The following is a 16,713-nucleotide window of genomic DNA, read 5'->3' on the forward strand; positions in this document are numbered from 1 at the left end:
CCAGCTCTGCTGGCCCCAGAAGATGGGGGTCAGGCAGGTTTGGGGTCACTGCATGCCTCACACTCGGAGTCAGACTAAACCTGTGTCACAGAGCAGATCCTGTGTCCCCCTCCCAGTGACACTTTCCACGTGACATTTGTGTGGCTCACAGCACCCCCAGCAAAACTTTTTGTTTCAGGTCATGTCAGGTCTAGCAGCACCCAGGGATTGGAACTGTTAGTGCTGTCCCTTTCCCAAGGAAGCACCTCCTGGCTTGGGAGCATCTTCTGAGCATCCCCTGGCTTGGGAGCATCTTCTGAGCATCCCCTGGCTTGGGAGCATCTTCTGAGCACCTCCTGGGAGCATCTTCTGAGCTCCCAGGGCTGGAGCAGCCTGGACAGCCCTGCCCGCTGTCCTCTGGCCCTGCTGTGCTGCACCGAGCTGGGGCAGCCTCTCCAAAGGCTCCTTGCATGTCCTGCCAAGTTGTGTTTTCAGGGAAATGGGGCTGGAACACAAGCTGGGACTGCTGTGGAAATTTGGCAGCTCGTCCCCTTCAGGCTGCAGCTCCAGCTCCTCCCCTCCCTCCCGTGCCCCCAGGTGCAGGCAGGAGCTGGCTCCAGGGAATGGGGCTGGATCCTGACGGGGTCTCTGGTGTTGAGATGACCCCGAGGTGTTGGAAAGTCTCTTTTTCCCGGGGTTCCTTGGCTCTCATTCTCAAAGTTGGTTATTTTCTGTTATCTATAAAATTCTTTCTCTGCCCTGCTGAGATCTGTCTGGCAGGTCAGGTTGTGGCACAGTCCCTGCCCTTGGGGTGGTGTTGTCTTTTTATACTAAGAACTACCTGTACTTTATTTACAATAATTTTCCAGTACCCATCACCTGTGTTAGACAGTCTGTCTCTACTCTAAACCAATCCAGAAGTGTCACCATCCCAGCAGAAGATGGAGGACAAGAAGAAGGAGAAAGACAGAACTCGCCCAAATCCCTCCATCTTGCCTCCTGAACCCCCATTCTAAAAACCCCAAAATTCTACATTTCCACCCTGTGACAAATTCACTGTCATTCTATTCAAACCCCTGTGGCCTGTAACTCCTCACACAGAGTTGGGAATTGTTTCCATGGGTTAAAATCCAAGGCTCAGGTGTTTTTTACTCCATGCCAAGGTCTCTGAGCCCCCTGTCAGGGTCTCCAGTCCTCCAGGGCAGCCAGAGGAATGTCCTGGGTTCTGACAGAATCCCGGCTATCTCCACAGGGCTGGGGCAAAAGCAGATGCAAATCAGGTCCAAACAAACCCGAAAGTATGTGTGTTATGCTCAGCTTAGTCTAACAGGAGCAGTAAAGAAAATCAAGAGCAGGGGAGGTGTGTGGTAGCAGGGATGGTTTTGAATTCCAGCAGCAATGAGCCTGATGGCATCTCCCAGCTCAGTGTTAGGAACAGCTCAAACTTAACTTGTTCTCTTCTGTTCTATTCTATTCACCCCCAGGGATGGTGCCTCCACCACCTCCCCGGGCAGAACATTCCAGAACTTTATCACTCTTTCTGTAAAAACTTTTTCCTGAAATCCAACTTAAATGTCCCTTGGTGCAGCTGGAGGCTGTGTGCTCTGGGTCTGTCAGTCCCTGCAGACAGAGCCCAGCCCCAGCTGAGCACAGGCACCTCTCAGGAGCTGTGAGAGTGATGAGGGCAGCCCTGAGTCTCCTTTTCTCCAGGCTGAGCACCCCCAGCTCCCTGAGGGGCTCCTCTCAGGGGTTGTGTTCCCAGCCCCTCATGATGGGGAGCAGAAGCCTGGAGTTTGTCACTCCTGTGGTGTATCCCAATGATCCTATCCTAGCCTATCCTAGCCTAGCCTAGCCTATCCTAGCCTAGCCTAGCCTATCCTATCCTATCCTATTCAGTGAACAGACCCCTGTGGGTGTCGCTGAGCTGTCACCACGGCTCTGGCACTCACTGTGGCTCCCAGAGCCTGGCTGAAGGAGCCACTGTCACCTGGAGCTGCCTTCTCCAGGTCCCCTGGGGCTCTGGTGTGACTCTCTCTTCCTCTTGGGCCATTTCCCAGCCTGGCTGGGCAGATTTGCTGGAGGAGCCCCGGGCAGGGCAGGCGGCTCTGTGCTGCTGGGAAGGGAGGGCTTGCAGGAAGTTTAAACTCAGGTTATCTCCTGGAAGGCATCAGAGCTGTGAATTTGGCATTTTGGGCTGCTCACCTCCCCTGCCTCCAGCAGAGCAGTGCTGGCACGGGGACAAGGCTGTTCTGGGGAGCCTGGAGGTGTTGCAGCCCTTGCTGGGCATCTTCCCAGGCTCCTGGAGAGAACATCTGCCCCTTGCTGGCCCAGGAGCTTGGAAGAGGCTTGGGAAGCCTTTTGTTTTTGTCCTCAGTGTTTCCCACGAGGAATTGCCCTGCTCCTGGTGTGAGGGGCTGTGCAGCTCTGGTGGAGCAGCACGCTGACATCTCCTGCCATCCCCTCCCACCCTGCTTGTTCCACCTCCGAGCTCAGACTCCCAATCTCTGTGGAAAGGAAGAGTTGCTGTAGAGAAGAGCTCTGCCAGGACATGAGATGTTCCCTGGGTGCTGGGATTCAGCTCCAGGTCCCTGGGAGTTTTTGGAAGTGTCCTGGTGGTCCCATTCCCCAGCTGCTTGCTGCTGGAGGAGACAGCCAGCCCTGCGATGCTGGGCTGATGAAAGCTGGGTGAGGAAGATGATGAGGAGGTTCTGAACGGGTTAAAATGGGTTGGGTGCTGCTGAGCAGCAGCTCGGGCTGGGTGGGAGCCAGAGCTGCTTTTCCTGGGAGCTGTGGAGCAGCTCTGAGGTTCTGCCTCTGCCCCAGTCTGGGGGGGCTGTGGGAGATGATGTTTGAGTGCCTCAGTGCTTTGGGCTGATGTTCCCACTTCTGGAGGAGCTGCAGGTCAGGCATGGCCCTGTGGCTCCAGGGAGAGCAAGGAGAGGGTTTAGGAAGCTCAGGGCTCCCTTTAGTCAGTTTTGCCAGGCTCTGGCAGCAAGGGCAGCGTGTTCTTAGCAGGTCAGGCACCTCTGGCTTTAACCAAAACATTCCTTTCATGTTTCCTTCTCCTCAAAGATTGCCCTGAAACAAGCAGGGAAATGTCACTGCAGCAGGGCTGGCTGGGCTGTGGTGCTGATGCTTGGAGGGCTTTAGTGGCTGAACTGCTGACCATCACTGGGCATCTGGATCTTGTACCCACATTGAGTGCAGCCCAGGAAAAAGAGTTCACAGAATCACTGGGTTGGAAGAGAGCTTCAGGGTCATCGAGCCCAAGCCAGCCCCAGAACCTCCTCTCATCCCACTGAGTTTGTACAACCCCAGCACCCAGCAGGAGCTGCAGCAGAGCTGGTGGAAACCCCCATTTGCCATGACCCCACGTGGGTGAAGAGCCAAGCAACACCCCAACCCAGCCCCTACAACTAAACCCTGGCACTGAGTGCCACATCCAATCTTTTTTAATTTTTAAAGCCTTGCCCTGTGTGAGAGATGGGGGCAGTGCAGTGGGTGCTCTTCACAGGGGCACTTCAAGGCTTCATTTCTCTCTGAAATGAGGCTCTGCTGCCTCAGGGTGCTGCTGCAGGCTCTGTGGGGCCGTGCCAGCCCCGTGCCAGCCCCCTGCTCCCCCAGTGCCCCAGGCTCTGCTGCAGGGCTGGCGCGGGGGCTGCCCAGCCCCGGGCTGGGTGGCAGAGCCACACAAAGGCTGCCCTGTCTGCTCTTTGGCTTCCCCCAGCCCTGAGCTCTTCTGCTGAATAAGTGGGATGGAAAAAGCTGAAATCCATACAAAGCAGGGCCCAGGAGCCCCTGGCTGACCCCGAGGGAGCAGCTGCCCCCTGCTCACCCCACACTGGGGGTCCCCAGTGACCTGCCCTGGGATGGGGCAGTGTGTGAGGCTGGCTGGGGGGAGAGCTTTCCTTTTAAGAGCTGGCTATGGGAATGCCCAGGGAGACCAGGCTGTTTGCCAGGGAAGCAGCAGTAGCTGCAGGAGGAGGTTTTTCTGTTGGTTTGTTTAAAGATCCGTGCCTTTATCCTTTTAGCCCATCTCCCTTTTAATCTAGCAGGCAAAACGAGTCCAAACCACTTTGCTGCCTGTGGGATTTGGGAGGAAATCAAGGAGCCTGCTGGTAAACCCTGTCAGCAGTGGGGTGCTGAGCATCCGTGGGAGGATCAGTGGCTCTGTCCTGTGAGTTCTCCACAGGTGTTTTTGCTGTAGATTGAAAAAATAAGAGTACAAAACTGGCTCAGGTTGGATGGGGCTCTGAGCAGCCTGGCTTGGTGGAAGGTGTCCCTGGCCGTGGCAGGAGCTGGAATGAGATGATCTTTAGGGTTCCTTTTAACCCACTCCATGGTTCAGTGCCTCCTTGCTCTGCCTTCAGCCCAGCCTTGGTAACACCAACAGGGGGGAAATTCCCCCTCTGGTATTTTTGGAAGTTTGTGCACCCAGGCACTTTGCAGTGAGTTCTGCACACTTGTTGGCTGAGGTGTTTTGAGGTGATGGGGCTGACTGGGGCCCTGCTGGTCCAGGCTCTGCCCCAGCTCCACCAAAGCTCCCCAGCACTGGGGCCACATGGCTGCTGCTGCCAACAGGTGCTGTGGAGGCTCCTGGGGCTGCCAGAAGCCTGCAGGGAGCTGAGAATAGCCACTGTGTCCTGAGAGCTTTAATGTGGTGCCAGCAGGATGCAGAGAAGGGCTTTTTCTAAAATAGAAACACAACTGTGTTTTCCTGCTGGCTGAAGGAGTCTCTGAAGGGGTGGCTGCTGGAGGAGGAGTGCCCTGCTTGGCTCCTGGGCTGGCAGGAGGCTCTCAGGTTTTCACTGCATTGCTTCAAGGCTCAGGATTTCCCCTAAAACCCTGGCTGCTGTAGGTAAAGTGGAAGTGCACAGCCTTAGGGAGTGCTGGGTCTCGAGTCTGGGGTGTTGCTTGGCTCTTCACCCACGTGGGTTGGTGATCAGCGGGGGTTTCCACCAGCTCTGCTGCAGCTCCTGCTGGGTGCTGGGGCTGTACAAACTCAGTGTGACAGGAGGAGGATGAGGAGGGAGGCCTGTGGGGCAGGGACAGCCTGGAGACTGCACTGAGATCTTTGGGGAGATGGCAGAGGAGAGGCTGGTGGGGGCTGTGTGTCCCTGACCAGCTCTGGATCGTCCCCTCCTGTCCTCTGCCCCTTCACTGCCATCCCCTCTCCCCACACACGTGGCTGCCCCTCTCCCTGCCCTGGGCATCAGGGCTGGTGGTGACAGAGGTTTGTGACTGCTGTGCCATGTGAGGGGAGCAGGAGGAGGAGGAGGAGGAGGAGGAGGAGGAGGAGGAGGGCTGTTGCTGGCCGTGGGGCCCCTGCCTCTCTGAGCACCTGCACAGACAAAGCCCTGTTATGAAAGCCCTGAGCTGCTCCTGGCCCAGCCTTTTCCTGCTCCCAGCACTCTGGCAGGCTGGCGTGGGCACGGTGCCTGCTGGGGGCTCCCAGTGCCTCCAGCCCCCCTGGCACTGGGGTGCTGCCAGGGTGGGTCCCTGCAGCCGGGGGGATGCTCTGCTCTGCATCCCTGCAGAGCTGGGCTGCACTCACTGGCCTTATCTCAGCAAGGTGTTTGCTGTGCCCTGGTGTTGACAAAGCCCGTGGCAGGGGTGAAACTGTGTTAAACAAACAGCTGAGGAAGAGAGGGTGATGCAAAACGGGGCTGTCGTCACCGAGCTTCGCGGGTGCGTAAATGAAACCCTCCTCGGGCTTGGCACTGCTGGGGGAAACACATCCCAAGGCCATCCTGCTCCCAGTGCCAGGGCTGAGTGGCACTTCAGGAGGGGCTGGCCTTGATGCAGCTTTGTGTGTCAGTTTGGCTTTTTTGCCTTTCTTTAAAAATGCGTGTATTTATTTGTGCTGCACGAAGATCTGTGTTGAAAGGCTGCAGGCAGGATCCCCGTGCTGGGGGGTGGGTGGGTGGCAGCCTCTCTTCTGTCCTGCCCATGGGCTGAGCCCTGAGAAATTTCATTTTTGGGCAGAGCTCAAGCCCAGGAGCTGCTGGGAAGCAGAGAGCGTTGTGGGGCTGCTTCTGGCAGGGCCTCAGGGCTGCTGTGCTTGCAGGCGTGGTGGGTCTGGGCCTCTCCCCAAAATCACTTCCAGCTCAAACGTTCAGGGAATGGGTGGACACATCCAAAAATAAAAACAGTTCTGGGATGTAGGTGTGGAGCAGCCAGAGCTGTCCCTGGGGTCAGAGGTAGCAGGAAGGTCAGGCAGGGCTGTCCCCGGGGTTGGTGGCAGGCTGGTGGAGCCAGGATCCAAGAGATGCTCTGGGGTCCCTCTGACATGAGGGGAAGCCCCTGGCTGTGGGTACAGGGAGGCAGCACCGTGCAGTGCTGGTGATGAGGGGTTTTTTCAAGCTCTGCCCGTGGGAGGGAAGCACAAAGGCCATAGGTCAGCCCTGAGTTAATGGTTTACATCAGTGTTTACTTCGGTGTTAATCACACCTGCAAATATCAACCACTTCCTATCATAAAAGCACATGTGTGCTTTTCCATTCGTGCTCTTGTCAGCTCTGATCGCAAATCTGGCACGGAGAGGGGTGGGAGGAGGAGCTGACCCCGGCCCTCAGCCCTGCAGAGGTGGAAGGTGGTGGTGTTGTGGGTGGCTGGGGAGATCTCTGCCCTTCCCGTGGCTCCTTATTTCCCTTTCACTTTGTGTTGTGTGGATGGAAGGCCCTGGCAGAGGCAGAAGAGCTGTGTGGGATCAGGGGATTGGTTTGCAGATCTGAGCATCCCTGCCCAGAATGGCTCCATTCAGAGCTGGGCTGTCCCTTCTTCTGACCCCAAGGCAATGGGTCCCTTCCCTGCTCCAGCCCAGTGCTGTGGTGGGTCTGGTGGGCAGTGACATCTTGCATGTCTTTGGGCAGGGATGGCATGGGCTGGCCTGGAGCATTTTGGCTGTTGTGACCCCGTTTGTCCCTGTGGGGTTCACGGGGAGGTCCTGGCAGGGTGGTGGCTCTGTCACTCCAGCCAGATGTGGCACAGCAGGACATGGGACCTCGTGACCATGGCTCGTGCCTGGGCTGCTCCTGCTCCTCACCCAGAGCCTCCTGGAGAGATGAGCCTGGGGTGAGTCAGCCAAACCCAGCGCTGGCTGGGGGCTGGAAGGAAGAGGAGGCTCCCAAAACAAAAACATGGGACTGAATAGGCCCCTAATTTTGTTTTTCTCAGATAAATGGAGCCGACACTTTATTTGTCTCCTTTAAACTCCAGCCCCAGCCTGTTGCTGGGTGTGAGTCAGCGGGGATGCTTCGTGCTGCTGCCTTGTTGCCATTTACCTGCTCTGACTTTTTCCTGTGAGTTTTACAGCCCCTTCCCACCCACCTCCATCTCCTCCCTCCAGCCTCATCCCCAAAGACTCCACCACGCTGGGACCCTTCCCTCAGCACCCAGGGTGCTGCTCCTGCATCCCCACTCGGACACTTCATCTCCAGGACGTGCCAAGAACGTTTCTGCTGCAGGGAAATGGGCTCTGCAGCACACGGGGGGCACGGGCCCCTGGCAGGTGGCTCTTATTTAAACCCAGGCCTCTCTTCTGCTCCTCGCCTTTGTGTGCCTCGAGAGGCTTTTGTTGCTGCCTGAAAAGGCTGAATGGCTGCTGCATCTGTCGCCGGGGGACAAAATGCTCAGCAGATGCCCCGGGCAGGGGGGGCTGCGGGCGGGGGGTCCCGAGCATCGCCCACCGGGCAGGGACCCCACGAGCAGGGGAGCACAGGGCGCCCGGGGTGGGGAGCGAGACCCCTTGCGAAAGCAGCGTGTGTGTAAGAGCTGCCTCTTCCTCGTGTGTGTGTAAGAGCTGCCTCTTCCTCGTGTGTGTGTAAGAGCTGCCTCTTCCTCGTGTGTGTGTAAGAGCTGCCTCTTCCTCCATGTGTAAGAGCTGCCTCTTCCTCCGTGTGTGTGTAAGAGCTGCCTCTTCCTCGTGTGTGTAAGAGCTGCCTCTTCCTCTGTGTGTGTAAGAGCTGCCTCTTCCTCCGTGTGTGTGTAAGAGCTGCCTCTTCCTCGTGTGTGTAAGAGCTGCCTCTTCCTCTGTGTGTAAGAGCTGCTTCTTCCTCCGTGTGTGTGTAAGAGCTGCCTCTTCCTCCGTGTGTGTAAGAGCTGCCTCTTCCTCCATGTGTAAGAGCTGCCTCTTCCTCCGTGTGTGTGTAAGAGCTGCCTCTTCCTCCGTGTGTGTAAGAGCTGCCTCTTCCTCCATGTGTAAGAGCTGCCTCTTCCTCCGTGTGTGTGTAAGAGCTGCCTCTTCCTCTGTGTGTGTGTAAGAGCTGCCTCTTCCTCGTGTGTGTGTAAGAGCTGCCTCTTCCTCCGTGTGTGTGTGTGTAAGAGCTGCCTCTTCCTCCGTGTGTAAGAGCTGCCTCTTTCTCGTGTGTGTGTAAGAGCTGCCTCTTCCTCCATGTGTAAGAGCTGCCTCTTCCACGTGTGTGTGTAAGAGCTGCCTCTTCCTCCGTGTGTGTAAGAGCTGCCTCTTCCTCGTGTGTGTAAGAGCTGCCTCTTCCTCGTGTGTGTAAGAGCTGCCTCTTCCTCCGTGTGTAAGAGCTGCCTCTTCCTCCGTGTGTAAGAGCTGCCTCTTCCTCCGTGTGTGTAAGAGCTGCCTCTTCCTCCATGTGTAAGAGCTGCTTCTTCCTCCGTGTGTGTAAGAGCTGCCTCTTCCTCCGTGTGTGTGTAAGAGCTGCCTCTTCCTCCGTGTGTGTGTAAGAGCTGCCTCTTTCTCGTGTGTGTGTAAGAGCTGCCTCTTCCTCCATGTGTAAGAGCTGCCTCTTCCTCCGTGTGTGTGTAAGAGCTGCCTCTTCCTCCGTGTGTGTGTAAGAGCTGCCTCTTCCTCGGCCCCTCTCCATCCTCCGCCCCGTTGCGACATCGCCCGCAGGAGCGGCACGGGCACGCTGTGACATCTGTCCCCGCTGCCACATCTGTCCCTGCCACCACATCTGCCTCCCTCAGTGGCATCTGCCTCCCTCTGCCTCATCTGCCTCCCTCTGTTACATCTGCCCCTGCCACATCTGCCCCCTCTGCCGCATCTGCCCCCTCCGCGCCGCTCCTGGCAGGGTTTTTAGCTGTCCCCTCGCTGTCACAGCCCCTCCACGCCTGCCTGGCTGCCCGGCTCGGGCTGTGCAGGCAGCAGGGAGGCTCGCCCCGCTCGCCGCCGTGGCTCGGGGTGTTCCTGGGAGCGCTGCGATCACTCGGGCTGGGAGAATGCGGCCGAGCAGCCCCAGCTTGTGTGTGTGTGTGTGTGTGTGTGTGTGTGTGTGTGTGTCTGTGTCTGTGTCTGTGTGTCTCCATGTGTGTCTGTGTGTGTCAGCTCGCCTCTGCTCAGCCTCACTTGCCTCTCCTGTCTTGCTCTTTCCAATCTAACCAATCCTCTCTCTCTGGGATCCTTTCTCCAACCTTTCCACTCTCCCGTGCAGGATGGAGCTGATTGTCGTGTGGGTCGTTTCCTCAGAATCCCCCCAGCTCTGGTGGCACTGCCCCATCGCTCTGCAGGGTGGGTAGCTGATGCCTGCTGCTGTCCTGCCTGGCACAGCACCTTGCAGGAGGCCAGGAGCAGGGCCAGGAGCAGAGCCAGCCCTCCCAGCAGCCCTCCTGGGCTGGCAGGACGGGGCACGCTGCGGGCAGGATGCTGCCGGACCCACGCGCGCTCCTCCTCCGGACACGTCAGCTCTGCTCTCTGCCTTTCCCCGGGCAAAACAAACGTGAGGATGAGGCTTTCACCTCTCCTGTTGGGGCTTCAGACTCTTTCTGTAGCTCTTTGGGCGTGGGCAGAGCAGAAATGAAGCCCAGCTTGGGAAAGTCCCGTCACCAGGGCAGCAGGGCGGGTTGTGGTGGGTGGAAGCAGCGGGGATGGGGTTAATGTAAAGATTTATGTAAGAGCCACGATGATGTGGGGGAGGCTTCCTGAGCTGCACCTTTAATTGTTACTGCCTTGTGGTTCAACCATGAATTTCCCTCTGTTTGGTAACACAATTCCTCTCAGGGGCTCTGGGACTCGTGATTTTATTTCTCTTTTGTAGCTCATAAACAGCAAAAGCGGAACCGAGCTTTGCTGCTTCCGTGTCCTTCTGCTGCCCTCTCCCTCCCAGCCCTGTCTGGTAGGGACTGGGGTGGCTTTGGGCTCATTACCTGTGGGCTCCCCAAATATTCTGGCATTCCAGGCTCAGCTCAATGCAGGGAGAGGTGGGAACAGCCTGTGCAGAGCTTCCAGCCCCGGCCCCACAAATGTGTAAAGCAGCTGATGCCAGTTGGCAGCGAGTTTGCAGGGGAAGATGAGAAGAGGAAAATCCTTTGAAGAGAAACCCTTTTGCTTTATTAGGAAAAAATGCTCCTTGCCCTGTGCTAGCGGGGTCAGGGGAATCCAGAGCCTCTGTGTGTGATCCAGGAAAGCTCTGATTTGCTTCCCTGCTGATAATTTGGGGGGATGACAGCCTGCCTCTCTTCGCTGTAGGTTTATTCTTACTGCAACTCAAGAGGAGTTTCTTTTAACCCCTGTGGTGCAGACAGGTCCTGAGGGGGGCTCCTGGGGGTGGTTTGGGGCCTGGGTACAACATCCTGTTGGAGGGGTGGGTGCTGTTCTGCTGGGGGCTGAGGAGAATCGGGTGGGATCAAAATACACACGGGAATGAAACCACCCTGCCTGCAAGCTGGAGAGCCTGGGGTGAGCCTGGGGCAGCCCTGGAAAATGGACAGCTCAACACACCCCCCAGTGTGAGCCTGATCCTCACTTTCCATGGAAATTGCCCGTGGGAGGTGAGTTTTCCCTCTTGCACAGGGATGTCTTGCCCACCTGAGTGTGCTTGGCTCCGAGGGGCAGCAGCGTTTGGGGCTGGATGGCACCCTCTGCAAGGAGGGACAGTGGGACAGGAGGGACAGTGGGACAGTGTCCTCAGCGACCTCATGCCTGCCAGGGGAGGAGGGAGCTTCCTTTTCCAACCTGTCGTGACTCATGAGACATCATCCCAGGAGGGGGCGGTGAGCCTGAATCAGTGGTGCCTGAGGACACGCTGGGAGAGGGAACGTGAGCGTGGGCAGCTCCAGCCCCTGCTTTGCTCCAGAGCCAGCCTTCCTCCCTTCCTCCCTTCCTCCCTTCCTCCCTTCCTCCCTTCCTTCCTTCCTTCCTTCCTTCCTTCCTTCCTTCCTTCCTTCCTTCCTTCCTTCCTTCCTTCCTTCCTTCCTTCCTTCCTTCCTTCCTTCCTTCCTTCCTTCCTTCCTTCCTTCCTTCCTTCCTTCCTTCCTTCCTCCCTTCCTTCCTTCCTCCCTCCCTCCCTCCCTCCCTCCCTCCCACCTGTGCTGTGCTTGTCCTCAGGTGATGGGGGGGAAATTCTGCTCTATGAGGTGCTGAGCTCTTCCTTGGAGCTGAAGCTGATTTCTGGTTCCTGCAGGACCAGGCTGGAGCCTGGGTTTGGGTTTGGGTTTGCTCAGGGAGGTGCTGTTCCCCTGATGAGCTGCTTTGTTTTCAGGAGCTGCTTCCAGGGTTTGTCTTTCCAGCAGCCCAGAGGTGCTGCTGGAGCTCGTGGGGAGCCTTTGCTGCTCTCAGGGTCCTGAGCACATCGGGCTGGGCTGGGCCATCCTCTGGTGGCAGCAGTGTGGGAGCTCTAATGAAGCTAATGAGGATGTTTAGAGGAGCCCAGAAGTGATTTCTCTCGCAGCATGGAAAGGCTCCTGGGGGAGCTGGGCTGAGCCAAGGCACAGGATGGCAGCAAACACTGTCGGCCCAAATCTCAGAGGTGCCAGGCTGCTGGGATGTGACTGAAAGCTGAATTTCCTCCCTAGCTGCCAGCAGGGTGGAGTGGCTCTTTCCCTGCTCTCCCTCCTTTCCTGCAGGGAGGTGCCCCAGTGGGAAGCAGAGATGGGATGGGGCAGAGCTCTGGGCTGGCACAGCTCTCCTGGCTGTCCCCTGTCCCCTGCCATGCTGAAGGGACACCGGGGTGCTCTGGGATGATGAGCTGATGTCTGGAGACGTGTGAACACCTGGAGCACCCAGCAGATGTGAACACCTGGAGCACCCAGCTCCTCCTGCCTGCCTCCTGCCCGGAGGTGGTGGCAGAGCTTCTCTGCAGCCAGCGCTGCCCTTGTGCCCTGCCCGGGGACACTTGTGTAACTCGAGGATCCGGTTACTGCCCCCGGGCTGCCGGAGCCCTCCTCCCCAGCCCGAGCAGGCAGGAAACGCTGCGTTTTCTGTCTGAAATAATGAAGAGCTGGATCTCCAAGGAGCCCTTCTTTGGAAGTGTGAAAAACGCCAATCACTTGTTTTTAAAATTTTAAAAGTTTAGTAGCAATAAAATGGTTATAAAAATAGTAATACAATTAGAGTAATAATAATTTGGACAATTTGGATTAGGACAATATGAGACAATAGAAACAAAGAGTTATGGACAGTCTGGGTGCCTCTTTCTGGGCAAAATAAGCCCGAAAAGGCCCCACGGTAACAGAGGATTAACCCTTAAAAGCAACAGCCTGTTGCACATTCACACACCTCATCCATGATGCACAAATTCCACTCACACACAGGATTCTGTCTGGGCAGGGTCAGCTTCTTCCTCTGGATCCTGACGGCGTCTTCAGGGCTGAGGGGGCAGGAAGAAGTTCATTTCTCCTGATAAGAGAGCAATAAATTCTCTTTCTCTGAAAGATTCAGGTGTCCTGTGGCTGCTATCTGGTGCAAGTCCTTTCTTTAGGAAAAGTATCTTACATAGCACAGTTTCTATTTTAACATCTTGTTATAACCTAAACTGTATTTAACAGACTACTTAAGAGAATTAACACAGCATCACTTTCTAACACAACACATGGAATATTCATTTGAATATTTGCAAAAAGCTAATCATAAAATACACATTTTTCACAGAAGGGGAGAGGGAGGTAAGAGCTGGAAAAGCTGAGCTGAGAGCAGCTGTCGTGAGTTCAGCAGCTTGGCCATGGAAGGGTTAACCCTGCTTGTGCTCCAGATTACTGGGTTGCAAAATCAGCTGGGGTGGGATGGGGGCATTCATCCTTGCTGAACCTCAGGGGAAACACGAGGTGATTGTCCCATCCCAGCCTCCTTGCTGGGAGCCAAGGAACACCAACCCTGCTGGCCACCAGAGCTGGATCAGGGACAGGGGCAGGGCTGTCACACCCCCAGATACCTGGGATGTGGACAGGACATCACCCACCCCAGCTTTCCCTGCTGGCTGGGGAGTGGGAGGGAAGGGTGGCAGCTCTGGGAGCTGCTGGCTCCCCCCTGAAAGGACAGGCTGGTGGCAGTGCTGCTCCTGCCCCATCACTGTGCCAGCCTGGCACATTCCTGGCACCCCGGGCACAGGGAGCCTGCCTGTGCTGAGGGCAGGAGGTTTGGGGTGCTGCTGGGCTCTGGGCTGCCTCTGCCATGGCTTGTCTGTTGGATTATTGTCTTTTCTGACCCAGAGATGGGGCAACTGAGAGGTGTTTTAAAAACTTGTATTGTATTTTCATATGAAGGGTGAGACAATGCACCCTTCATATACAATTCACACCAGCACAATCAGAAATCAACTGTTTCCTAATTACAATACACTATAAGTGTTTCTTGGCTTATCAGCTTTCTTAATGTCATAAAATATACTGAAAGTTCATTAAAAGCATAGAGGAAATATTCTTACAACCTGACAGTGTTAGGTCATAAGAGTCAAATATACTTTTCACATCCTTCCTGCAGCAGCAGTGGGGAGTGCATGTGGCCTTCAGCTCCCCCTCACACTGCTGCCACCAGGAACATTTCCTAAATTAACCAAACCATTGCCTTAACGAGGCCTGATCTGCTCCTCTGCAAGCCTCTCCATCACCTGTCCATGCAAAGCCAGCAGGGGAGGGAGGGAGCAGCTGGATCACAGCTGGCTGTTCTGAGAGCACCAGGGCAGCCCTTTGCTCCCAGAGCTTGTCTGGGTACAAAAACAAACAGGGCCGTGCTGGGGCAGGTAATGGAGGCTGCTGCCTCCCACTTCATTAGAAATCCAATTAATCTCCTATAAAAGCCCTCAGAGTGACCTCTAAAAACGGGATGTATTTTGCTGTACCTCTGCTGTTTGTCTTGTGCAGAATGATGTTAACTAGCTGCTTCCTGCTGGTCCATTTTCCTGGTGCATAATTACAAATTGTTTTGTTTTTCTCTTTTCTCTTCAGCTTCCTGGCTCCCCAGGCCAGGCTCTTCAGAGTGGGGCTGCAAATAGCCAGGCTTTTCTCCAGCCCCCTCTGCATGGCTCCTTGGGGGGCTGCTGTTGCTCTTGCTTAAGGTTTTGGCTTCTGCAGGATGCAGTTTTTAGGGGAATTAAGCAATAGAGGAGCAAGGAGAGGGTGCCCAACCTCCTGCCCTGTCTTCCTTTGCCCTGAGGCTGTCCATGTGAGTGATGTCAAGTTGTGCAAACTTTGGCTGCTTTGGTCCTTGCAGAGCTTCTGGTGGTTTGGTGCCAGCAGCCTCCCACAGGTTCCCACAGGTTTCCTCTGCCTGGGGAAGCGGGAGAGCTGAGGAGGTGGGAGAGGTGTGACCAGAGCTGGGATGGAGTTTTGGGTGTGTGGCTGAAGGGCTCATCCTCTCTGTGCCCTTCCCCATGGCAAAGGACAGCTGCTGGTCTGGGCAGGAATGCAGATTGCCAGGGTTACTCTGCCAGGGCAGCACCATCAGTGAGGGTTCCATCTGTTCCATCCAGCAGAGCTGGGATGGTGTTTTGGGTGTGTGGCTGAAGGGCTCATCCTCTCTGTGCCTTTCTCCATGGCAAAGGACAGCTGCTGGTCTAGCCAGGGTTACTCTGCCAGGGCAGCACCATCAGTGAGGGTTCCATCTGGAAACAGGTGCTGTGTGGATTTTGGGAGTTCATCCTTGTTCCTGTGAGATCCCCCTGCACTGAGAAGCTCCCTGGGTCCTGCAGAGCATCCCAGGGCTGATGCTCCTCTGCTCCTGGGGAGAGCCCAGAGGGGTCAGAAGGACTTTTCTGTGTAAATCTTGGTAAAATGGCCAAACCTGCTGTTTCCTGCAGGGTGGGGGTGTGTTTCCACATCCCCCTGCTCACTCTGCTCCAAGGGGCAGAGCTGCTCCAGAGGCTGAGCCTGGCCCCAAAGGCTGCCAGAGACAGGAAGGAAAATGAACTGTGCTCGAGATAGACACGTTTGTTGTTCTATATTTAGGAACACAATAATTAAGGCTGGCTGTTTATCCTGACAAACATCATAACTAATAGTCTGTGGCAGACAAACAAATCCTTCCTGCACCTGGGAACTCTGAGTTGTCTCTGGGAAGGGCAGGGGGCTCATTCAAGAGCTGTAATTTAGGGAACATCTGGATATTTGCTTTGTCCCCTCCCCAGGCTCGGGTGCTACTGGGCTCTGAACTTGTGGTGAGGGAGCTTTTGTGGTCAGCAGGGTCCCGTGGAGCACTGATGGCTGGGAAATGATGGGGGACAGCACAGCAGAGGTGAGGGTGAGGGTGCTCGGTGGCACCCAGGGGTGGAGATATCAGGGTGCAGAATGGATCATAAATGCAGTAGATCTCGCTGCTGGGGCTCTGGGAGGTGGCAGGCAGCCCGAATAAGCTTTTATGAACCTTGGCAGGAAGGCCAAGCTGAGGGCAAACGGCTTCTCAGAGTTCCCACTAGATGGGGATGGAGGCATTGTCAGGTGGAGGCATGGTCAGAGCACTGCACGGCAGGGAGCGCCCGGTGCTCCTCTCCGGTGGCCACAGAGCCAGCCGGGGGTCATGACCCAGCTGCCCGGGGATGTCTGGGGCTCACGGGGTGTCCCTTCTCCCGCAGATGCTGCAGGACTGCCCCAAGGCCCGCAGGGAGGTGGAGCTGCACTGGCGAGCGTCGCAGTGCGCGCACATCGTGCGCATCATGGACGTCTACGAGAACCTCTACCAGGGGAGGAAGTGTCTGCTCATCGTCATGGAGTGGTGAGAGCCCGGCCCAGGGGCACTGCAGGCTGCTGGGGGGCTGCCAAAGGGGGGGTGGGCACCTTCCAGCCCTGGGGGTGCCAGGGGGATGCAGCTGTAGGGATGGCAGCTCGGGCAGGGTGGCGTTGGAGGGACGGGGACAGCCAGGGCTGCTGGCTCTGAGTCATCCTGAAAATGCTCAGCTCGGGGCCTGTGGTTCTCACTGGTGGGTCATAACCAAACTGCCTTTGGCCACCAAAAGCTGGGGGAGGCAGCAGGTTCCTGGCAGGCTGTGGTGGGGCAGCGACCGAGCTGGCAGCGCTGGTGCTGCCCTGGCACCGCCTGCAGCAGCAGCTCTGCTTTGGGCAGGAGCTTGGTACGAACCTGGGGACGAGGAGGAGGGATGAAGGGGAAAGTATTGAAACCACATCCCAACCGCAGCTGTGATTTGCTGCAGCTTCCTTGCCAAAACCTCTCCTCTGGCACGCTGGTAGATCACCCGGGGGGAGCGGCGGGTGCAGGAGCGGTGCCAGGGCACGTGGCACAGCAGCCCCCAGAGCAGCTCCCGGGGGGAAACTGGCCCCTGAGAACCACCCTGGCACTCTGGGCAGCCAGGGATGGAGAAGGGGAGGCAGTGGGGGAAGAAAGAAAGAATGGCTGAGGGGTAGGAGAGTCCCCAGGACTGTCTGTGTGAGCGAGGGATGCTCTGGGGTAACGTCCATCCAGGCAGGATTTGATTTCCAGCAGGAGCAGGCTCGGGATCCCTCCTGACTGACTCTGGATCCCTCCTGACTGACTCTGGATCCCTCCTGGCTGGCTCTGGATCCCTCCTGACAGGCTCTGGATCCTTCCTGACTGACTCTGGA

At 56.6% G+C, this 16,713-nt stretch overlaps 1 protein-coding gene across 1 annotated transcript in view; it reads left to right on the forward strand.

Annotated features, from left to right (window-relative positions):
- Nucleotides 1–16,713, forward strand: part of MAPKAPK2 (MAPK activated protein kinase 2) — a 33,749-nt gene that overhangs the window by 7,462 nt on the left and 9,574 nt on the right. The window contains exon 2 of the mRNA XM_059867467.1: nt 15,729–15,868. Within this exon, the coding sequence (XP_059723450.1) occupies nt 15,729–15,868 (140 nt within the window). The remainder of the gene's footprint in view (nt 1–15,728; nt 15,869–16,713) is intronic.

Source organism: Haemorhous mexicanus, chromosome 25 (genome assembly GCF_027477595.1).
Source record: "Haemorhous mexicanus isolate bHaeMex1 chromosome 25, bHaeMex1.pri, whole genome shotgun sequence".
In the NCBI taxonomy this organism is placed as follows: Eukaryota; Metazoa; Chordata; class Aves; order Passeriformes; family Fringillidae; genus Haemorhous; species Haemorhous mexicanus.